The sequence below is a fragment of the Sceloporus occidentalis genome, unplaced genomic scaffold (genome assembly GCF_023333645.1).
Source record: "Sceloporus occidentalis isolate IW3139 unplaced genomic scaffold, rSceOcc1.0.p SCAF_2, whole genome shotgun sequence".
NCBI classification, from domain to species: Eukaryota; Metazoa; Chordata; class Lepidosauria; order Squamata; family Phrynosomatidae; genus Sceloporus; species Sceloporus occidentalis.
Genome location: NW_028316982.1, coordinates 244510066 through 244535120, shown reverse-complemented (window position 1 = coordinate 244535120; position 25055 = coordinate 244510066). Strand labels below are relative to the sequence as shown.

Genomic DNA, 25055 nt, shown 5'->3' with positions numbered 1-25055 from the left:
CTTCCAGCAGCCTTAAACAACATGGTTGAAGAATGCTGGAAGTGGCAGTTCATAAACATCTGAAGGGACCCCCTGCCCTCCTGTGTGGTATTTTGGAAGGAGGTGTGGGACAGTTTTGAGCTAGAACCAACTGCTCACTTTTTTTTACTTTTTTTTTCTTTTTTCTTTTTTTCTTTGCTAGCAGAGCAATGATTAAAACAGAGAGAGGTATCTCGAAGAGGAGGAGATGGTAGCAATATTATGTAGACTGGAATGGTTGTTTCATTTCACCTCTACATACAGTGGCAGGTTTTGGCACTTGATAGGATTCACAATCCCACTGAAATTAAAGCCACCAGCCACCACTGTTTAGATGTTCAATGATATTACAAATAATTAGAAATTGTAATGAAGTAATTATTCCTTAAAGTTTTAGCACGTGTTGCTTACACTCTAGTACTATGAAAAGTACTACCCTTGGAAATGCTTGGAAGTAGCAGAAACAATATGTTGCTCATATTTCCCAGAAGTAAAAAAAGATGGACCAGTAGAACTGGAGATAAAATTCATTAATGTGGTATGTGATCTGCACGTATCCAAAAGCAGTGTCTAAGCATTACAACAGCACACGGAACAGGATGCTGTGAGGCCTCACCCTCAGCAGGATGGTGAATCTGCTCTGGTCCTAGTCTAGATTCAGATAAGGGAGCTATTCAAGGAATGAATCTAATCCCCAGAATAAGATCTTCATCTTGGATCACTACTTTAAAGGTCAGACTTCTCAATATGAGAAATTTAAGGGCCTTCTCAGTGACTGCCCCCAGGCTCTGGAACTCCCTTCCCAGAGAAGTTAAACTGGCACCCTCCTTGCTTTCTTTTTGCCCACAAGTTAAGACTTTTCTGTTTGGGCAGGTGTTTGATGACTGACTATATAAGGCCCATCACATCAAAATAACTATTTTTTATTATTTTACTCACTTTTCACATACAGTTTTAATTTTCTCTTCACGAATGAATCACTATTTTCTGCATAGAACTCATATTCACCTGGTTGGTGTTTATGGTCACAGAATGTAGCAGAGATGCTGTTTCATAAAGGAAGGAAGGAAGAGTTACCCAAGCATATGTTCAGATGCAATAATTATTAAAAGGTTTTGTTGTTTTCTTAAAAGTTAACCAGGCAGCTCTCAAAGAATAAGAACCCCAAAGTAGCATGAAAGCAAAGTTACTTAGTTCTTCTATGAATAGAACAGAATGGGCAGGAGTGGATATGGACTCACATCAGCTCTAGCTAGCATGGTCAGTAGTGAGCTACGATGGGAGTTACAGTCCAAGAACATTTGGGAGAGCCACATCTTTCCCTTTAATGGAGTGGCAAGACTACCTTCATACTTTATATTTTGGAGGCAAACCATTGCCTAATGACACAAAGGGATCTAGTAGCACATTTGAGAGTGAAAGAAAGAAGTAGGTAGCATAAAGTTTCACTGGAAGTTTCCATTGGTAGCATGAGCTTTCATAAACTTAAGCCTACTTCATTAGATACATCAGTTACATCTGATCAAGTAAACTTAAGTCTATTAGACCCAAACTTATGCTACCAACTTCTTTCTCTCCGTTAGTCTCAAAAGTGCTATATTTGCATATTGATCCAGACTAAGACAGCTATATCTTTAAATTCTACCTTCATTGACAAATCAGTTGGCCATGCTACCTGGGGATGATGCTAGTCATAGGGGGCGTTCCCACTTAGTGTTTAAAGTGATTTAAAATGCAGCAAGCCATAAATGCAGCGATTTAAAATGATGCGATTTTCAATTCGATTTTTTTCCTATTGCTCCCATTTGTGTTGTTGACGGTAAATATTCTGCATTAAAGTACCCCTATTTTGTTCCCATATAATTTACATCGATTTATTTAAACCTGGATTCGAATTTCTATTTGTTCCCATTAGCTGTCAACCATCATGACATCATCATGCCGTCATTATACTGTGGATTATTTGTATTCGATTTATCCTAGCAGTCGTTCCCATTTCTTGTCCGTTTTTACCTTCCCTCCTATTTTGGCGGTTTTTTAAAAATTAGCCAATCAGAAGCACTTATGCACTTATGTGCTTACCCCCATATGCTTGATCAGTCGAATATTCGCTTATAAGACAATATATGCGCATATGCTCTTATAAATATATATTTTTAGAAAAACTATGGGCTAATTACCTGCCTCACGAAGGCTCTGGAGGAAGAATGCAGGAAAAAAAAATGGCGATGGCGAAGGCAAAAACGAACAAGGTTACACCCACAAACCAATCCCTTGGCTGTTGCTCCTCCCTTCGCCGGGATCCCGAATCTGACACCAATTTGTTCCCATACAATTAGAGGGAATCCTATCCCGGGTTCAAAAATAACCCGAGGTATAACCTAGTATTTTTTAAACCCGAGTTAAACACGTATAATTCGATTTTTACAGGAAAAATCAAATCAGAATCGAATCACTGTGGGAACGATTCCAGAGTAATGCGGGTCTAATTCAGGCTTAAGTGGGAACAATAAGAAGTTATGTCGATTCATGACACGGGTTTTAGACTAGTGGGAACGACCCAGAGTTCCACAAATTTGGAAACCACCAGGATGGGGAAGACTATAATGAAGATGAAGGATATTCCAAACTGTTATAAATAGCCAACCATTTCATGTACTACTTCTAGGAAATCAGCAACAAAACACAGTGTCATTTTCAGAGCAGTTGAAAGTGTCCTTCATATGTTCACTATAAATGTGCATTTTTCTGTCCTGCAGCAGGTTCAGTTATATAGTTTCACCATGGTCCAACGGGAATCAAAGGTTTTGAGGGTGCATATCAGCTAATCACCTTAAGTTTTCTAACAGGCTTCTCACCATTTACTCTGATTTCTGGAAAATTTCTCATGTAGGAAAATATAGGCAGGGAGGCAGATGGCTTTGAAGTCAGTAGGGTATTGAATCAATTTTTGGCATTAGCCCCAACTTTAAAGGAGGTATGTAAAGTGCTGAACTCAGTGTTCAGCACCGTGGGTAACTCCTTTAAACTTCATATTAAAATATGGAATGGATTCACCAAGTGATATGGAACCCACCAATCACCACAGAACATATGTGCCCAATGATATTAACTGCTATTTTAAAATATAATGTTTATAAATAAGGAAAAATCCTGCTTGAAACATGAAAGACTGAGAACCAAACCAGTATCTGATTTTGTGAACAGACAATTAGAGATGTTGCTGAGCTTCAGAATAACTTGGCTTGGAATCTGAATCTCGATGAGTGTTCTATGTACGAGGCAAGAGTTACAGTTTTCAGATCATTTTCCTCTCTTATACATGCACCCAGCCACCTAACTGTCTCAAGTCCCTCACCTATCCTATCCAATCTTGTCTTTTTATGGGAAAATGCTCAGTTTGGACAAGATTTTATTTCTGAAAAAGTAGGAAGAACATAATAATGCAAAAACAACAGAAAGAACTGTGGCCTCTCAAACGTTAACTGAGTTGTTATAGTGCAGGATGTTGTGAATTATGAACACCTTTATCAGAGGCTATAAAGAAACCACCTGAAATATTAGTAGTACATAAAAAGTACATGTGGCTTGTATAGAGTAAGTTCAGAAGGAAATTAAACACAGGAAACTGTGACAGTGACATTTACATCATTAACACTGACCAGTGACAAATGGTGGCTGACAGTACAAATATGCAAAAGCAGTAGACAGAGCTGCTTTTCCTTCCTTCCTTCCTTCCTTCCTTCCTTCCTTCCTTCCTTCCTTCTTTCTTGGATTTATATCCTGTCTTTCTCCCAAAATGTGATCATAGAATCATAGAGTTGGAACAGACCACAGGGGCCAGTCCAACGCCCTGCCATGCAGGAATTCACAACCAAAGTACTCCCGACAGATGTTCATCCAGCCTCTGTTTAAAAACGTCCAAAGATGAAGATTCCACCACTCTCCAAGGCAGTTCCACTGTCAAACAGCTCTGACCTTGTCCTAGTCTGTAACTGTGGAAGACAAGTGACTTCCCTCTTCAATATGACATCCCTTAAAAATATTTAAACACAATTATTATGTTAATTCTTAATCTTCTTTTCATCAGGCTAAACACTCCCAGCTCCCTAAGTCTCTCCTCATAGGGCATGGTTTCCAGACCTTTCACTATTTTTGTGGTCCTCCTCTGGGCACGCTCCAGCTTGGCAACATCCTTCTTGAACTGAGGTGCTCAGAACTGGACATAATATTCCAGGTGAGGCATGACCAAAACAGAATACAATGGTACTATCACTTCCCTTGATCTACACACTGTACTCCTATTGATACAACCAAGAATTGCATTGGCTTTCTTGGCTGCCACATCACACTACTACCGCATGTTCAGCTTGTGGTCTACTAAGACTTCTAGATCCCTTTCACATAAACTGTTGTCTAGCCAATTGTCTCCCATCCTATATCTGTGCATTTCATTTTTATGCCTGTGTAGGGCCTTCAATTTTCCCTGTTGAAATTCATCTTCCTGTTGGAATTCTGTAGGTCTGGGTAGAAAAAGAGAAGGAGAAGAAAAAAGGCACAAATGCAGCATATTTCTGTCAGAGCAAGCCAAGCTTGTGACAGGAAACCTGTGGCTTTCCACATGTTTTTGGAACCCATTTCCAGCCAACAGATAGCCAGACCTTACCTCCATCTCTTGCTCAGAAGACAAGGCTGCATCTGAACTGCCTCCCCTCCATCCTGCTGATTACACACAGAGCTACAGCAAGGCTGGAAATAAAGCTGGATCTGCACAAGACAACACAAGGAAGCTAAAGACAAAGGAGTATGCCAGGTAGCTCCCAGAGGAGACAAATTAGGCTGGAGGAGCCAGAACTGCTTAAGATCTGCCTGTGATTTACCATCTGGGTTACATTCCCCACCTCCCTTCCCCTGCTGACATACACAGACCAAGCAGCTACAGAAAGAAGACAACAATGCAGCAAAATTTTTAGCAGACTGGGGACTTTCAAAGAAAAGGATCAGGTCTCTAGCCTATCCTATAGTTCACCTCTAGAGAAGTGACTACCTGTAGGTGCTTGGAGGAAAAAGAAAAGACATTTGGAAATTCCAGCACAGGTTTTTGCTGGTATCCTGTTAGCAACATACACTGCTTAGGGAGTGGTTTGTTGTTGTTGTTAACCACCCTCTAGTCAATCTCAACTCATGGTGACCCTGTGGATGAGACATCTCTAAGACTCCCTGTCCTCCACTATTCTTCTAAGCTCTTGCAGATTCATACTTATTACCTCCTTTATTGAGTCCATCCATCTAGCATGTGGTCTTCCTTTCTTTCTACTTCCTTCCACCTTTCCTGACAGTATTGTCTTTCCTAAGGATTCATGCCTTCTCATGATGTGGCCAAAGAGTCGTGGGGATTGTCATTTGCTGCTCTGAGTCAGGTAGCAAAAGATCTTGGGCTGGGCCAGTAACTTGGTAGCATGGGCTTATTTACAAGGCTAGTATGAATAAGAATGTAATAACCCAAGAGATGAAAAAATACTTGTAGATTTTACTTTAATGAGACTGAGACTCCATCAAGCTTCCGCTGAGAGTAAAAGGAGACGTACAATTAACATCAATAAGTTTTGGTTTACAAAAAGGAAGTGAAAATCGGTGATAGGGTGCACACAGAAATATCTTCAATCTTATAAACAAGGAACAGAAAACCAAAGAGCACTAAGAACATTTTGTGGAAAACTTTAGGGGAAGTTGTAGGTGGAGTGGAATCATTGCAGTGTGGCTTGAAATCAAAGACTTCAAAAAGGAAGAGGTAAGAAGAAAGTTCAAGAGAAATTTAGCTTTTAATTGAAATATGGAGAAACTGTTTATTAAGGCCAGCTACACAATATTTGCTGTTCTTTAGAATAAATTAATACAAGTTGTATCACACAGGATATTATACTGTGTAACACAAATGTTGTACTGTGTCATGAGATGTACATGGTAAATATGGATTGCATTTTTCTATAAGGAAGACCATTAAGTGTCTTTGCCCATCCTTTTTTTATTTAATTGAAGCAACCAGAGGTCTTGGCAATACAGATATAAAGCATATCCTAAACATATTAACTTAATAGGGTAAAGAACTGCAAAGAGCTGAGGCCTGAGATTTTACCTACAGCCCCCCACGCCAAAAAAAAAAAAAAAAAAATGAAGAGAAAAGAAATTACCTGTAATCATCTGTGTAATTTTGCTTACAGGGAAATGACATCTGGGAAAACATCCAAATACATCTAATTGGTGGGTATGCTTTCAGTTTAACTTCAAGGCAAGTTTTTTCCTCCAGACCAATTTCAAACTCTTCCTTTGAATCAGTGATGTTTATAAATCCTTTATCTGTTAAAAGATATATCAAAATTAAGCCATAGAAATTTACTGTTTATTTGGGGGGGAGGGGGGCATGAAATGTCATGCATCTTTTCTTTCTTTCTTTCTTTCTTTCTTTCTTTCTTTCTTTCTTTCTCTTTCTTTCTTTAAAATGTCCCATGGGTAGTTATGAGACAAAATTTGAAAAAGTATTAAAAAATCAAGACCCCCCCCCCCAAAAAAAAAACAACCTCAGAATAAAATCAGCCACTTTAGTAACTATCCAACTAACTAAAACTAGAAATGATACATATTAACACAAGAACTCTTAGAATTCAGAGACATAGCTGGGTTAGTCTGGAATATGAGCATGTAAAGAGATCTTATGGCAGCTTTGAAACTACTTGAGTAAAAGAAGTTTAGCATAAGCTTTCATAGACTTGGAGTTTTAGCACACAATAGATTGTTGCACAATTGCACTGGCGTGACCCTTTGTTGCCTTTCATTTCTATCGTTATTAGATCACATTTTTTCATTGACAGGAAAAAGCCATTAATGGCTTCAATATTGCTGCTATTCAGCTATTGCTTCTGGTATGAGACTTTCATTCTGCTGCACTTCCACAAATATGGGAGTCCTGTGGTATGAGTGGGTGTGATTCTCCTCATCTCCTCTTCCCTGTTTCAAAGCAAGGTGAAGTTACTTCACTTCCAGTGTCTGGAGAAAGAGGGCACAATGGAAGATAGGAACAACATTGATTTTACTCTGTTCCCCAGTATTTTTAATTTTGTTTTGCTATAATTGTACAATTGTGCTGCTGTGGCAGGTTGCCAGTATGCTTCAATGAACAATTACAGCAAAACAATTTTTAAAAATAAAATAAATACTGGGGAATGGGAGTAAAAGCAACTATTGTGAACCTCGAAATGGATAGGTACACTTTGCAAAGATGTGCACATGGTGGGCAGATTATGAGCCACATTGATTATGTATGTGATTTTAATCAGAAGAGTGAAATGCCAGCAGCATGAAGCATCAGAAATGCACAGTTGTGCACTTGTGGCAACCCTTCCCCCCCCCCCCAAACAAACAGCACACATGCACTATATAGAGCAGATACGGGAAGGGAGGCAGGATCAGGGAGGCAATGTGGAAGAATGATTATGGGAATGTGTCTCACCAAAGCAGCACCATGGTGGGATTGCAGAGAAGGTGTGATAGTGATTGTTTCAATACTGGTATGTTTCTGTTTGCTTAAACAATGTGATTGCTGCAAGACAACAGGCTGGTGTGATAAAGCCCTTGGTCTGCTTCTTCAGATGTATCTGAGGAAGTAGTCCAGGTCTATGAAAGATTATGCTACAACTTCTTTCACTGAAAATGCCCTATCTCTACTAGCTACCTGCCTCTACTCAGAGACGTTAAAAAGTTACTTCTTTGGGCTGCAACTCCCAGCATGACCCACACACTGGCTATGCTGTCTGGGGAATCCTGGAAGTTATAATTCAAAAAATAGCTTTTTCCAAGCTCCATCTATACCTCCTTGGATGGAGCGCTTTGAAAAGGACCTTTGAAGGTCTGTGAAATGCAATCTTTTCAATAAATCTGGCTTCAAGCCATTAGTACTTAACACAGTAGGAATACATTTCTACCCTAGCCACTTAACACTTCAGGTAGTAGAAAATACATTACTGTTGAAAGGATGCCAAACTTCTCTTCTGCTGTGCTTCCAAATGAGAACATAAGAAAAGGTCAGACCAAGTGGGGAACTGTCAGGGGTGAGTGAGGTGAACTGGCCCCTGGACACTTTGGGATGCTACACTCTGCTCCCATTACACCTACCATGAAAAAAAATGTAAAAACATTTTGCCCTCCAAATGCCCTCTATGGGATGTGAAGGCATCTTACCAACTTTTTGAAGGGTCCTTTTAAGTCCAGTAGAGGACTTTTTCATAAAAGGATGTGAAAGAGAGCTTGGGACAGGGTATTTCTAATTTTATATTAATTTTTTGAAGTTTTTGAACCTTAAGAGGTACAAAAATTGCCGTGAGCCACATGCGGCAACTTTCCACCCCTGATCTAGCCTATCATTCTTTTCCCCACAATAGCCAAACCAGAGCAGTAAGAAAACAGAGCTCCTGGGCCAGTCTACACAATGAAAATTATCCTGGTAGAATGTGAGTTGAATGTGATTTGCCCATATGCAATCCAAATGCATTCAATCTTTTTTTTTTTTTGGGGGGGGGGGGGTGAGTGAAAATGTCTTCAAAATCCAAAGAAAGAGCCATCACATTTTTTTACCATAGTATATGGAATGATATACATTATTGAACATGTGGATGTTTGATTATTCACACGGCATCACATTTAGGCAGAAGCTGAGTAGGTGGGCAAATTGTAAAGCATGCGGTAACAGGCAGCAGACGCTTGGCTGGAGGGAAGAGAATAGAAATGCTAATTCTATGTAAACATTCAAATTTTAAGTACAGGATATAAAATTACCTAACTGCACCAGATTAACTGTCACAACTAATATCTGTTAGTGGTTCTATCTTCCATGCAAATGTCTAATCCAGTTTGAAAGCCATCTAACTGGCATTAACCATCTTGTGGCAGAAAATTCCATAAATTAAATAAGCATTGTGTAACGGGCTCAGCGTAGGAAAACTCTAATCTAGGTTGATGACTGGAAGTGTATCTCAAAAAATGGTCAGGATTTTTCACTGTAGACAAACAAGTCAAATTTGTGTAAAGTTATGTCCAGATACTATACAACACCAAAGCAATTGCATAAAATAGACAGAAACTTTTGATAATAAGTGACACAAAACACTGGGGAAAGATTCAAATAACAGAATAGGGGACAAAAATGTATGAATAGAATAGTACACTATCATGGCTAGAACATGAATTTGCACTATTTACACTTGGCAAATAAAGTAAAATATTATTGGAAGATAAGGACTATATTTCATATAGAGAGCCAGCATGGTGTAGTGGTTTGAACACTGGATTACAACTCTGGAGACCAGGCTTTGAATTTCCACTCAGCCATGAAAATGCACTGAATGACCTTGGGCAAGTCACATTCTCTCAGCCTCAGACAAGGGCAAGGGCAAACCCCCTCTGAATAAATCCTGCCGAGAAAATCCCATGATAGGTTTGCCTTAAGGTTGCCATAAGTCAGAAATGACTTCAAGACATACAATAATAAATAACAACAAATATTTCATATAATAGTAGCATGGTTATGCAGTGAAAAAATTTAATAGAATCATATGGTTGGAAGAGACCACAAACACCATCCAATCAAATCCCCTTCCATGCAGGAATATACAATCAAAGTACTCATGACAAATGGCCATCCAGCCTCAGTTTAAAAACCTCTAAAGAAGGAGACCCCACCACACTCTGAGGCAGAATATTCCACTGTCAAACAGCTCTTACCACCAAGAAGTTCTTCCTAACATTAAGGTGGAATCTCTTTTCCTGTAGTTTGAATCCATTGTTCCAGGTCCTTGTCTCTGGAGCTGCCAAAACTAAGCTGGCTCCATCCTCAATATGACATTCCTTCAGATATTGAAACAGGGCTATCATGTCACCTCTGAACCTTCACTTCTCCAGGCTAAACATCCCCAGCTCCCTAAGCCACTGCTCATAAGGCAGGGTTTCCAGACCTTTCATCTTTTTGGTCACCCTCCTCTGGGCATGCTCCAGCTTGTCAATATCCCTCTTAAACTGTGGTGCCCAGAACTGGACACAGTATTCCAGGTGAGGTCTGACCAAAGCAGAATAGAGTGGCACTATTAGTTCCCTTCTAGACACTGCACTCCTATCGATGCAGCCTAGATCATATTGGTTTTTTTAGCTGCTGCATCACACTGTTGACTCATGTTCAGCTTGTAGTCCACTAAGACTCCCACATCCCTTCCACAAGCCAAGTGCCACCCATCTATATCTGAGCCTTTCATTTTTTCTGTCTATGTGTAGTACCTTACATTTCTCCCTGTTGAAATTCATTTTGCTAGTTTTGGCCCAACTCTTTAATTTGTTAAGTTCATTTTGATTTCTGATCCTGTCTTTTGGGCTATTAGCTACCCTTCCTAATATGATGTGCTCTGCAAATTTGATATGCATGCCCTCTATTTCATCATCCAAGTCATTGATTACGAAAATGAGGTGTCCAGTATTGATCACACAGTTGGATGCCTCTTTGTGACCTCAGAGGGAATGACCCATTCCAGCAGTGGCACCATCATGGTACACTGTGTAAACCTGTCTTGCTCCAGAGTACTTCAGATTTCCCTGGAATATCCAGAGCAAAAAGGTAGGTTTTAAAAATTGGATTTGAGGTGGGGATGGCCCAGATTCAGTGTTGAACATGTCTTCCCATGTGAAGACAGTCCACACCTGAATCAGTGCTTTGGTTCTACATTTTCTGAACAGGGTGACTTGAGGGTGGGGGGGGGGGGGGGGACCGGTGTAACTGGCCCATTTAGACATGTTCATAGAAGCTACCAGACACCACTATCTCCAACAATATTTGGGGGGCCATAGTTGTCACATCATTACTTTGGAATATGGCCCAGATTATGTGCGCTCTTCAGGCTCAGTGCAATAATATCCTCAGTATCCTAAACAAGTCTTGGAAATCAATTATATATTATATGGTTACTTGCTTCCTCCTTCTTCCTCATCATCTTTTGAGTGTAAATGGACCTACACTTCCTTTCTGGGAGTGTTATGGTGCAGTCTTATGTATGCACTATCACTAATGCTAACCATAGGTAGTTCAGTTGGAAATATATTTTTAAAAAACCTTGGTTGTAAATTAAGCCCAACCATGTTTAGCAGTGAGCTTAGAAAAATTACCTTTGGACCACAACTCCCAGAATCCCCATACAGAATGTAGTGGATTCTGATATTTGTAGTCCAAACATCCCCAGCCAAACTGGATTAGTGGTTTTCTGGTGCATATATATCACAATAAGGCTAGAATGAGGAAAGGAAGGGTAAATCTGTTGAGGTGGGGAAAGAAGGAAGGAACATGTGATCTTATATCGTGTTACAAATCTTGTAAAGTTTGGTTAGGATGTTGGAAATGTAACTTGTATTTGCAGCTTTTCATTTGGAAAAAAAATACTGTATATGGTGGGTTTCTTTGGGGTAGGCTTTTTTTTAATTATTATTTTTTTAGCTACATTCAGCTTAGCTCTGTTTCAGCTTCTCTCTAGCAGAAGAAATGTTGAAGCATTTTCATGATGAAAACAGTACCACAGACATGCACACGTCAGCACAAACATGTCTTGTATGACATATAACTTACCTAAAACTTTAACAAAAATGCTTTGATTCACAGCAAGTTCTTTAGAATAGCAGGTATAATGTCCATCATTAGAATGTTCAACTGATGAAGCAAATGCATATTTATTCTTAATCCAAAATGTATCCTGATTCAGTCTTCCTTCAAGTGACATGTTCTATTTTTTGAAATAAAGTAGTAGTAGTTACTAGGAGCATAACCTCATATATGTTACCAAACTATCCAATGAAGGCAGAATAATGAGCCTTATGGTGTGAGGTTTTAGACACCAAGGTGCATTACATCAGTTGTGAAGTATACAACTAAACCTGTTACTCTTTCCCCTCTCCTAGTATTCTGTGTTTTTTTGCTTCTACCTTCCCAAAACATATTTGGCAACTAGATTTTTAAAAAAGATATAATTTGTGTATGTGCTGATTTAAATTTTAAATTCAAATTAAAGCTTCATCAAAACTACAGGAATAAATACAGGAGTTTGCTCCTGCTCTTCTGATACTAAATACATTTGCTTATAAATAAGGACCATTTTGTTGGAAATAAAGTTAATATAAAAATAAAATAAAATGAATATCATTACACCAATATACAGGAACCAGTTTAGTGTAGTGGTTTGAGGGCTGGACTATCTGGAGACCAGCGTCTGAATCCCCGCTCAGCATGAAAATGCACTGAGTGACCTTGGGCAAGTCACACTCTCTCAGCCTCAGAGGAAGGCAAAGGCAAACTCCTTATGAGCAAATCTTGCCAAGAAAACCCAGTGATAGAGTTGCCTTAGAGACAGATTGGTATAGTGGTTTGAGTATTGGACTATGACTCTGGAGATCAGGGTTTTATTCCCTGCTCTGCCATGGAAACCCACTGGGTGGCTATGGGTGAGGCACATCTCTCAGCCCCAGAAAAACCCATAATAAGTTCACCTTAGGATCACCATAAGTCAGAAATGACTTAAATGCACACAACAACCACAATAACAACAACTGAAAGGGCTTTCTTTGGAAGAGAAGTTAAAAAGAAAATAAGGCACACTGCTCATGGTTAAGCTTATAGATGTGGTTAGATTCTAGGAAGATGGGCAGGGTGGTGGTGCTGATAAGATGAATGTATATTATGAAAAATAAATTAATTGGAAAATACTATGACTCTCTCAGCCTCGGACGGAAAACCTCTTCTGAACAAATCTTGCCAAGAAAACCCCATGATAGGTTCGCCTGAGGGTTGAAACAACTTGAAGGCACACAACAACAACTATCACTCATTTGTCCTTAATAAATTAGAATCTAATTCCTCAGTTTAGATTTGCATTTTTTATACTGAGTTAAAAGCTTGTTTTTTTTTTAAAAAAAGTTCATTTTGTTCATCCACAGTACTGTATTGTTACCCATGCTGCTCGATATAAATTTTGGAATCAATGATAACCCTTAATGACCCCTGGATGAACTCTAGCAGCCTGTCCTCCATTACTGGCAAAGCGAGAGGACATGTACACCTCCCCTAAGGGAGTTCCCATATTAACATCTCAGAGGGTCCGGGGAAGTCGCATGAAGGGATTATCTCAAGGCTGGGAAGAGTAAAAGGATTGCCTTCCCTGAAGCTATCAACCTCCTCCTCGAACCTATTGTCCGAGAGGCATAAGCCCTTTATACTATCTAAAGCAGACATCCAGGTGAAAAGAAAATGTTTAGAACACCTTTGTTTCGGCCAAGACAGCCTCTTTGCCTCAGGCCAGATTTGGCCTATAAAAAGTCCCCACTTTGGCTGTTCAGCACGCCATTTTCAAGGTCTACTTGCTCCATGTCAGTCAGACCTCTGTTTTGGTAGCCGGCATTTCTGCTCACTCCCAGGTTGCGGAGCAGACTTGTCTCACTGTCCAGCACCCCATTCGCTCCCCGGAGGGAATCTACATTCTGGTAAGCATCTCCATTAGTAACGCCTGAAATCTGTTCCCATTTTCCAACCCTAATTTTCCTGAGTCCTGAGTGTGTGTGTGAGTGTATGCGCAACGCATGTGTTTGTCCCCTATTTCAATAAATCAGACATCTAGTTATTAATATCCGTCTCAGCTTTATTTATTGGGATCCCCTGGTCTACTCCGTATACATATCGGGAGGGCAATTTCGGTGGGCTCTCATAGCCAGCCCCCTCTTGCAATATTTGAGCTAATAACAATAATAATAAAATTCCCCTAAACGGACCCTTGGCTACAGTATGTGGTTCAATTTATGATTCAAATATTAGAATTTAGACTTCTTCATCTTCAAACATGAAATTACTTTTGACGGGTTCGAATATTAATCAATTTTTTTCTAGGGGTATGGGGCATAGAAAAGGTTGAGAATCACTGGATTAAATGGTCTACTATAACTGAAACTCACAACTGAGTCTTTTTGGTTGATTCAGTGTAGGATTATAAAAGTCTGAATCCAACCCATTATGTTTAAATAGTGCGTTCTGTTTCAGAGACAGAATAGATACAGGCTCTCAAAATGTGCTTCCATTGACAAGCACATCTAGTACAAATTTCAAGAATTTGAATGCACCAGTGATTCATTCACTCTGCCATCTCTTTGAATCTATAGTTCAGTTTAGACATTAAGGTGAATGTGTACTCCCACACTAGGATTTTCCCAAAGATATATTTGCCTTAGCAATCAAATTAAGCCCATATTTATCTGCAGCTGACTGCCTGCAAAATAAAACATACCAAATGCAAGATAACTAGATGAGCAAAATAATGTTCTATGACAAACATACGTTTTTCATCACTTGTGGGTACCTCTGCTGCAAAAAGAAAAAGTGATAAATTTATTGTCTAGTTAGGTCCTGAGTTTAGCTGAAAAATCTGGACATTACTGTTTCTTCCACTTCCATAAGTTTTGGTAGCACCAAGGCTGTTACGACATCTGAGGAACTTGGAACACTCACACACTTTTCTTGCATTTTGGTAAAAAAGAAGAAGAAGGTTTTGTCCAACTGTGGATCACTTCATGAATGAAACAGGGAGAAGGATTCCTATATTTCTGGTGAGCTAAAAGAATGTTCTGACAGTGGTCCAGGGCTTTTAGGAAATACTTGAAGAGCACTGAGATTTTTCAATACTGACTGAACATTTTGAGCCTCAACAGTAGTAGAGTTTCATCCCTCTTTCTCTGCTCAGAGCTGGGAAGGAGGATGGTTCAAAACACACTACTGAAATAATCCGGTTTGAGACTGCTTTAACTACCCTGAATAAATGCTAGGGAATTCTGGGAATGGTAGTTTTGTGAGACATTTAGCCTTCTCTGTTTGGTGTCACAATAAAGTACAATTGACAGGGTTCCCTAGCACTGAGCCAGGACAGTTAACGTGGCCTCAAACTGGATTATTTCTGCAATGTGTTTTGGACCAACATCAAGATTTCCCCGCACTCATCCTGGACCTCAAGTATGCAAAAAAGAACATGCTCCCTGCTTTTACATGTAAGAATAACACAGTGTTTATGGATTCCTTGGGATAGATTGGGATGGAGAAAGCATTCTTGGACTGCATCTCTCAGCATTCCACATCACTGGCAACAGTGGCTGGGGCCAATGGAAGTTTCAATGGAGGGCCACACTTTGACTATACCTTCAATATATGATAAAATAATGTTTCAGAATTCAGTAGCTTGACAGATATGTGTACTGAATTTCATTTTCATGATGAGGCATGGAAAGATGCATATTAAAGTCAAACTTTTAATAAGTTAATATTTAATACACTCATTCAAATTTATTGCTAGTACTTTCTGCAAAGAAAATCTCATTACCTTCGTTAACTGCTTGTTATCCCACTTAATTCCAAAATCATAATTGGGGTAATGGGCTCGACATCGCAAGAACAGTGGCTCTCCAACTTTAAGAAAGAATTCTGGCATGGGGCTTCTTGATATTACATTTAAATCTGTCCAAAGAAAGAGGGAAACCCAGAGAAATTAAAAAGTAAAACAAAATCCTGACAATTTCTAATAATCACCACCATCATTGACTAGGTGTTGGGGGAAATAATTTTGCTCCCCCATTGGGAAAGGAAGGAAGAGCAAAATCAGCTGAATTATCAGCCACCATTTGCAAATGATACAAACGTTCCTCCACTATGTGAGGAAAGGGAAGAAGAAATAAAGTTGAATCCCTGGATGGAAAAACAGGTGGAAAAGCTTGGCAATTCTCCACACCAGCAATCCTGGAGTTCCTTCTGCAGAACAAACTTGCAGATAGTGGAGTCACTAGGTGTTGTGGGGGATAAAGATGGGTGAAAGTCAGATGGGCCCTCCTCCCCCTCCAAGTTTTGCCGTGGTAGCGGGTTGCTCCTCAGGAGTAGGACGCTGCTGTGTCGAAGGAGAAATGTGTGTGTATGCTATTGGCCGCTGCTGTGCACCCAGCAGTTCCTATACATCTGGTGACACCTGGGGCAGGGACGTAGCCAAGGGGGGGGGGTTCTTGGGGTCCGGACCCCCCCTTCCATTAGAAAAATGAATGGTGCCTGCTGCTGCACCACCGCACCCAAGCCCCATTATAATGGTGGCACTTAGTCTGGACCCCCCTTCCTAAAATCCTGGCTACGTCCCTGCCTGGGGTGGGGTCACCACTGCTTGCAGAACACCCCAGACAGTCTTAAGCAAACAGTGGCATAATTAGCATGAATGGAGAACTAACAGTTCTTTGCATATAAGGGTCTTTGTAATTCCATTACCTATTGTGTAGATTTCAGTGCATTTTCGGCCTAGCTCATTAGTTGCACAGCACCATACACGTTGATCAGTTACCAGGTTGCCTTCTCTTAGGTCAAGTTCTTTCTTCTGTATTCTATGCAGGTCTTCATTTGAGGGGGAATTATATGTTCTACATCTGTAAAACAGAATTGTAAACTGAATCTAAAGGAATTACGTGTCAGAGATGAGAACATATAATTGTTACTGTCATGATCTACTTGGAACAAAGACATGGGCAAATAACTATTACATTTTTAAATATCCATGAATTTGTAACAAATTTTTTAGCCAGCCGATATGGACCTGCAGCTGATATGCCCTCAGGACTTGTTATTAGCCTATAGCTTCCTAGCTCTTGTCTATCACATTATGTCACTGACTATTTGATATCACATCTATCCCTTCCTATCTTTCTTTTTTTTTAAAAAGCACTGTACAGTGGACCCTTCCCTTACATGAGGAATCTGTTCCGGACCCCCCCCCCCAATAAGGGAAAAAGCATATATGCTTGCGCCCAATTGAAGATAATGGAGCATAAGCCCATAACATGCTGTGGTGTGCATGCTGCGAGTGTGCACACCATTGTTTTTCCCCTGTGCGGCTTTTGCGTAGGCGGGTGCGCTGTATAACATTACAGACACTGCTACATTCTCAGGAAGCCTGTATGTTGTTTATAATGTAGATTAACCTACCTCTGCCAAAGGGAATTCTACTTCCTACAGTTCATGTCCTAAGCATTCTGCCTTTGCTTGTAACAAAGGGAGCAGTGGCAACAAGTGGTACCCTATGCCAGTGGGACAGGAAATTCCACCCAGATTTTGAGTAACTTTAAAGGAGCTATCCAATGTGTTGTATATATTTGGGAAACAGGGCTCAGCACTTTGGATAGCTTCTTTAAAGTTCAGATTAAACCTGGATCTGATTCACACCAGGAATAAACTCTTCTAGAACATGTCTACATAGCCCGAACCCCCCCCCCCACAAAAAAATTATTGTTCTTAATATTATTAGTCACACTTGCGCCACTGGTCATGCCTTATCAATTTTCCAGATTCATGGATTCTTGCTGTCTAGGGATGAATAAAAAAGTTTCATTTTGTTATGTGTCACTTTCAGAAGTTACCATTTGGAGTATTATTTGCATGGGAACTGGGGGATTATGCAGTCTGCTTTTTTTAAAGGAAACTTTTCCAAGCTCTAATCAGTTTCACATGGTTTCAGTCATAACTCTTCTTCCCCATTCCCACATGAGCCTACAGTTCTCATCCACCCTCAATCAAACAAACAAAGAAAGAAAGCTAAAAACAAAATCTAGAGGTGAGAAAATCCCATTCCAGAACAATCAGATGTCCTTTATTACTTCAGGGAACACTATTTCTAAATTCAGAGCAAATCATCTAATTTTACCTTCAGTTATTGTTTCTTCTGCACTATATTTATATATACTCATTTGATTTTAGAAGTTTGAAGAGGGATGTAATAACATAGAAACATTCAGATACATTTTGCTTTCACACAGCATCTCAGTCATTTTTGTTTGAGGTCCACGTGAGCTACTTTTTCTTAGAAGAAAGAAGTTGCCTCAATATACATGTAGAATGAAGTGGACAAGGTGGTAGCAAAACTGGCAAAATAAGCAACTTACCTTTCATCAGTGTCACTACAAGAGAGCCATTCAATAACTGGTTTGGGATGTCCATCTGATATGCAACTGACAGTTCTGGTATGTTCATTTTTTATAAAATATGGTTTTCTTGGGCTTCCTATTGAAAACAATGCATCATTGCTTGTTAATTTATTCCTTTATCTATTTGTGTATGTACATGCATTTTTGCTTGGTAGTGTACTTTGATAACAACAGAGCTTCTGAACATCTCGTTATTCTTTGAAGCAATTTCTTAACACCAAAGACTAACCAATAAATAAATAAATAAATAAATAAATAAATACCTTCATATTCCTAAAGCAACTGATGTCATCCCAATGTGCTGATGTACAACTCTCATCATCCTCAGACCATATAGCTTTTGGCAAATGCTGGCTGGAAACCATGGGAGTTGTAGTCAGGCACATCTAGATAACATGGGAACCAGAAGGGATTGGTCACATAAAGCTTTTTGCATTAGCTCCATGCGAAAATGTCTTACAGCATAGCTGGATTAATCTCCCTGAATTTCAGGTTCTGATGAGTCCTTGCAGCAGAGTTTAACACCAAAGCCTAACCACTGAAAGTGTGAACAGGGTTTTCATATTTTATTAAAATTCTACAGCATGTTAGAAACCTGATCAGCACCATGGAGACACCATTCCACAGGAGTGCAACTGCCAAAAACAAAAACAAAAACTAACAAACAAAAACAGCAATGCAAAGCTGAGACTCATCAACTCCACTTGAATGTTGGGAGATGCATGTACAAATGTACATTACTATGATTAGAAGGCTTCCTTCACATCCTTTCATTATTAGACTTTACTCTAGCATTCATCCAGAAATTCTGTAAAGTCTGGATTCACAATTTCTCTGCACCTGCAAGGCCATGTGGAGATATCCACCAGGCTATTGCTGTCACTCATCAGTCCTCTTCCATGCAAGTGAATGAAGCAACATCCCTTGTATGGAGAGAAAGGGAGGAAAATTGCTTCTTGCAACTCTCTGCCTGAGGACAAGTCCTTGGTAGTGATGATGGGTCCCTCCTCCTGCCACTTTATGGCATGACAGCTGCATATCCCCCACTCTACCAATTTAAATTAAATTGTATTATTTCTCAATTTATTTGATAGGAAGAAAGAAAGAAAATTCCCTCTTGCCAGACCTTCCAGATATTTATGCACTACCAGCTCTTCTTTCCTCATGAACTTGCTCCATTCTTTGCATATGATGAAAAATGCTCTGTGTGTTTCATTTCCAAATATTTCTGATTCCAGCTCTCTGAACTCTCTCTCCCATCCCCTCTTTTTGCTCCCCTCCCTCATCTCTCTTTTTCTCCCTGATTTCTCTCCTTTTTCAAAGTCTCTCCCAAAGTTAAACTTTATCTTTTTTGTTTCTATCTTGTATAAGTTAATATCCATCTCCAAAAGAGTGCCTGAGGATTTGGTACTTGGGTCCTGGCCAACCTATTGTTTAGCTACTTGAAAATATCAGACTGTCTTGAGAACACTTATTGACTTCAGAGTCCTTCCCTTAGAAGGACCATGTGCCTATGCTGGGAAATAAAATGAGTGACGTGGGAAAAGAGCAGACAATACCAGAACAGAAACAGAGGGAGGATATTTACATAGGGAAAAAGGAAATCTCTAAGGGGGCAGAATCTGTGATGTTTTGCACTTTCAGCATTAGGCGTAGGCTGTGTCCATCATTCCTCTGAAAACTACAATCACACTGGCCCTCTGCCAGGCTGTCCACTTATATGTCACTACAAATGGAGGCGTGGATCGCCAAAAACAGAAGACATACTGGAATATGCTAGAAGTAAAAATTTAGAAATCATTACCATAATTTAAATAAAAAAAAAACCACATGCAATCATAGTAGAATGTACTGTGACTAAGTGAGCTGTGTGCCTATCTATCCTGGTGGCTGAAGGCTTCTATATTACTGGTGTGGGGAATCCTCTCTTTGTGTTATTTTAGACTTTAAAGGAGCTGTCCAAGGGGCAAAAGATATTTGGGAAACAGGGTTCAGTACCTTGGATAGTTTCTTTAAAGTCTGGAATAAAAACTCCAGGGTGGATTCAAAGCACGAGAGCCACCAAACCCTTCTGCCTAGTCAGCCTGCTGCCTGATTGTTCACTCCCAGAGGTCTGTTTCATTGCTCCACTTCTCTCTCTTCATATGGATTCTTTTTCTTCAATCTGGATTTAGACACAAGCCTTTAAACAAAGGATTTTTTCAAACATAACACTGTCCTCCAGTAGCCCTCCAAAGAGGGTACTGTTCTTTGTAAAGCAGGACACATGACCACTACATCCTCCATACCATACTTACGTCTTACATGAAATGTAAATGTGACTGTGTAGTTATTAGTTTCAGTTTTAATTGAAAGTATGTGATTTCCAGCCTGTGACTCTCTGATCTTTGGAAACTCTACAGAAATAACACGCCTGTAACAAAGATAACAGAGATTAGATTTTTTAAAAAGTTCATTAAAAGGAAGCAGGCCAAAAACATAAAGAGAAGTAAAAGGAAAAGAAAACCAAATATGTGGTCAGGAGCAAAGTAACTATCCTACTGGTTTTTTGACTGTTTTTTCTAGAAAGCCTTATCTATAAATGAGCTTTCTGCAAAGTAGTGTCTACGGACACCTTCTCTTACCACCATTTTATCCCAAAAATAACCCTGTGAAGAGTTGGTTAGGCTGAAAAGTAATCAGAGTGAGCTTCATGGCCAAATGGGGTCAGTCCAACACTCAGCACTATGAAGGCTTTCATGGCTGGCATCCATAGTTTTTTGTGGGTTTTTCGGACTATGTGTTCATGTTCTAGCAGAGTTTCTTTCTGACTTTTCGCCAGCATCTGTGGCTGGCATCTTCAGAGAGGATGCCAGCCACAGATGCTGGCGAAACGTCAGAAAGAAACTCTGCTAGAACATGGACACATAGCCAGAAAAACCCACAAAAAACTCAGCACTACATTTTTCATTCAGAAAATTCTCTCTGGTGACACAAGGGAAGACCCTTTCAAGCACCATCTAAGCATATGCCCGAAAGCACATTTTAGTATATAAGTGGTGCCATTTTAATTGGTTATTTTAAAGATTAAAGTTGTCCTTCACAGAAGGCTTGTGAAAACATGCTAAAACACTTTATTTTTAGCAGGAACATCCTCCTCCTTAGCAGTTTCTTCTGCAGAAGAGGCAATCTGCTATTCGATTTTAAAGTGTTTTGACTCTTCAGTCATGAGAATTGCTAGAACAGAAATTGCAAGTAAAAGTCTGGTTGCTCACATAGTCTTCTCTCAGTTGTCAATGCCTTCAGCAGTGAGGATTTTAAAAACATTCCTTTAATCCATCTTTGCTTACCGGTTGTCTGAATCCAGAGAAATGTTACAGTTAGTCTGGGTCTCCCTGAAAACCCAAATACAGGTGATGCTGTCTGTAATATTTATTATTGCATTTATTTCAACACTTTCAAGTACATCAACTTCCACATCTTTTGCTGCTTCATAGATATTCCCAGGACTTTGAGAATTCTGGGAACATTGGAGACCTTGAGCATTTTCTTGGATCTGTATTGGAAAGAGAGGGTAAAAATAATAATACTGCTTTGCGTACATCAACTCGCAGATGAACCTCATGCATAAGTCAAGGGCAGGTTTGGGGGCCAAAATTATGGATTTTGCCATGACCCATGGATAAGTCGAGTGTGAAACTTGGAGGCTCCTTCGGTGTGTGTATGTGTGCATACAGCAAGAGAGACTCTAATTGAGGCTGTTTGTTTCAGTTTTAGTTCCAGCCTTCACCCAGACAGAGACCACCACTGCGGGCAGGAAAGAGTCTCTTTGTTAAAAAGCAATTAATCACTCAGGGCCCTTTCTGCTTGGCGCAAGAGAAAAAGAAACTGTCTTCCCACCACATGGGGAAATCTGAATGAGCTGCTATCACATTACCATACTGACCCGTAAATAAGCTGACCTGGGATTTTGGGGTCAATTTTTGGGCATAAATTTTTAGACTTATAGGTGAGTATATACGGTAAATACCTCATGGAACATTTTTGATACTTCATGCACAGTTCCATCTGCATTGAAACCTCCTGCATTGAATAGGTCATTGAATTTTACCTTCCAAAGGAGTCTGGTTTGCAGATCAGAGATTTCCAGAAGTGCTGCTTAGTCCACAGACAACATGTATATACATCTTATTTGAATCAAAAGGTAAAAATATATCCTTTTTCACTGGCAGCAATGAAGATAACAGCAATGGTGACAGGGGGCCCGGGGCACATTTGTATGGCACAAAAATAGCCAGGGGATAGCATGTGATCCACTTCTATGTTAAAGGATGGTGATGGAACAATGGAAAATGACAGATGCAGGGTGTACAGACATTAGAGTTAGCAACATTTGCATGCCTATGTTTTCTAACTGCTATTTTTTACGTTATAGGATTTTAGGCACACATATGGTGACCTTCACTCTAAACTGTTGGCATTTTTGTCTTCCCCTTCCCTCCTTCATTAGTCCATGTGTCTGACTATTAAAAAGTAATTTCTACATAAAACTACTTTTATATGCTTTACCAAAAAGACTAAGGTTGTTCCTTTCTCTGCTAGACCCTGTGTGAGTGTGTGTGTGTGTGTGTGTGTGTGTAGCTTGTTGTTCAGCTTCTGCCTTACTAATTTGATCACTCTGCTTGAGTGATCCAGTATTGTCACTCACATTTGCCAACTATACAGCAGGCAAAAGAAACAGCGGAGAAAGGAGAAATAACATCATCAAGGAGGTTACTGGATGAATGGACCAGAGGTTGCAGAAACAGCAAGAAGTGGGAAGTGAGAGGTGTGGACTGTGCATGTAAACAGACATAACTTCTGTGTTCTAAAATGTTTTCAGTGGGGGGAAAAAGAATCCATGTTGTATCAGGATAGTTTTGTACCCCAAATAACAAAATGTTCTCTGCTGAATGAAACATCTCCTAGAGATCCATTTTTTTCTCAGAAGACATTCTACTGTGAACCAGAGTATTACGTTCCCAAGTGGAATTCTTCTTCGCCCTCTTTCCATTGACAGACAAAGCCATTTTTATTTAGGATGGACTCTGCCTTTTTAATTTAGTGTGCTATAAGGATCTTCAATAGGGTATGTTATGTTTTTGTGCTTTTTACTATGTTCTGATGTATTTTAAAGTGTTTAAATTTAGTGTTCTAATATAATTATTTAATTTTAAAATAAAACACCTTTTAATCAAATAGGCTTTAGCTGTACATTCTTATAATTTCTTGTAATTTGCCTTCAGCTCCCATACTGAGACAAAGGCAGGATATATATAAAATAAATAAATAAATAAATAAATAAAATTACCATTGATATGCAACATTATAAAACCCTCATTACACACACAGAGAGAAAAGCAACAAATTATACATAACTAGGGTTGCAGCCACACTGCAGAAATAATCCAATTTGACACCACTTTTACTGCCATGGCTTCATTACCTGGGATTCTGAAATCCAAAATATCCCAAAATCCAAAACTGTCTACATGGGTGTTAACAGTGACACTTTTGCTTTCTGATAGTTCAATATACACAAAATGTGTTTCATGTACAACGTTATTAAAATATTGCATAAAATTACCTTCAATGTTACATTTATAAGGTGTATATGAAACATTTGATTTTAGCTGGTGCCCAAAGGTTAGTAAATTCATTATGTTCCTTGGGGTCAGGATTCAAAATCTGGAGAACCACATAATAACCCCTCCTTCAAAGATGCCATTTGCTTAACCTTTGGAGAAGGCAATACTCAAAACCAGGCCTCTGAGTATATTTATGCTACGTATTTGGCACCACTTTAAATGTTGTGGTTCCCATCCAATGAAATCCTGGCACTTGCAATTTGGTCAAGTTTTTAGAAATCTCTGCTAGAAAGCCCTGGTGGCATGAGGTGCGCTAATACCTCATCAAACTAAGAATCTCAGAATTCTATATAGTGGTTTCCAAACTTTGGTCCTCCAGATGTTTTGGACTTCAGTTCCCAGAAGCCTCAATCAGCTTGGCCAACAGTCAGGAATTATGGGAGCTGAAGTCCAAAACATCTGGAAGTCCAAAGTTTGGGTACCACTAGGATAGAGCCATAGCAACTGAAGGGTTATCAATGGGGCAGTGTGCACTACTTACATCCCAGAGCCCAGGCAGTTTCATATGGGGGAGTGTGTGTGTGTGTGTGCATTTACCTCATGAAAAGATGAAAAATCTGATTCTCTTGCAGCTTTACCACTTTGCTTGATTAAAAGACAAGTTATCTCTGAGGTATTCAGGTTTATCACAGCAGTGGATGCCACTGTAAGAACCAGAGCTACAAAACACACAGAAACAAAATGTAATGTAAAGACTTTAGAGATATCAGGAAATTGAGGAACTTGCAGATAAAAGCAACCCAACAACCTTGACCAAAAACACTTCCAACCTAGGAAGGGGCTTTTCACCCTAAATATGAAGTTCATCCTCTATATGAGCAAAGGTTCATATGATGTTCACCCTCTATATGAGGTTCAGGATAGTTAAAAGGAAGGGCATTTTCAACAAAGCACATAATTACACTGTGTAATTTGTTACCATAAACTACTGCAATGGTTGCCAGTTTGGATGGAATTAAAGCAAACTTCATAGAAGATAAAGCGGTCATTACTCGTGATGGAGATATATTACCCCGAGGGAATGGGTAATGGGAGGAAAGGCAAATATAACTTGGTGAGCCACCATCATCCAGGTCTCAGAGAAAGCCCCTATCTCCTTCCCACCAAGTACTAGCAGACTTGTGACTGAGGAGCCCCTTCTCTTGTCCTCAGGAGATGGGAGAAGGATTCAGTCAGAAGGCACAGACAGAATAGAAAAAAAGAGATAAAAGCTGAGATAAAGGGAGTGGGTTCTCAAAGAATATGTTAGTGTCCCCACAAGGAAGATAGAGTGCAAACCTGGATACAACTAATTTCTCCTCCCATGTT

General features: G+C 39.6%; 1 protein-coding gene across 1 annotated transcript in view; it reads right to left on the bottom strand.

The window, feature by feature from the left end:
* Window positions 1–24736, bottom strand: part of LOC149319906 (receptor-type tyrosine-protein kinase FLT3-like) — a 51568-nt gene extending 26832 nt beyond the window's left edge. Inside the window, exons 1-10 of the mRNA XM_089508460.1 lie at window positions 24667–24736; window positions 24285–24406; window positions 21411–21616; window positions 20379–20494; window positions 18040–18157; window positions 16376–16530; window positions 15453–15586; window positions 11672–11825; window positions 6210–6375; window positions 958–1064 (exon numbers count right to left, since the gene is read on the bottom strand). Coding sequence (XP_089364586.1) covers window positions 958–1064; window positions 6210–6375; window positions 11672–11825; window positions 15453–15586; window positions 16376–16530; window positions 18040–18157; window positions 20379–20494; window positions 21411–21616; window positions 24285–24406; window positions 24667–24736 — 1348 coding nt within the window. The remainder of the gene's footprint in view (window positions 1–957; window positions 1065–6209; window positions 6376–11671; window positions 11826–15452; window positions 15587–16375; window positions 16531–18039; window positions 18158–20378; window positions 20495–21410; window positions 21617–24284; window positions 24407–24666) is intronic.
* Window positions 24737–25055: the final 319 nt, after the last annotated feature.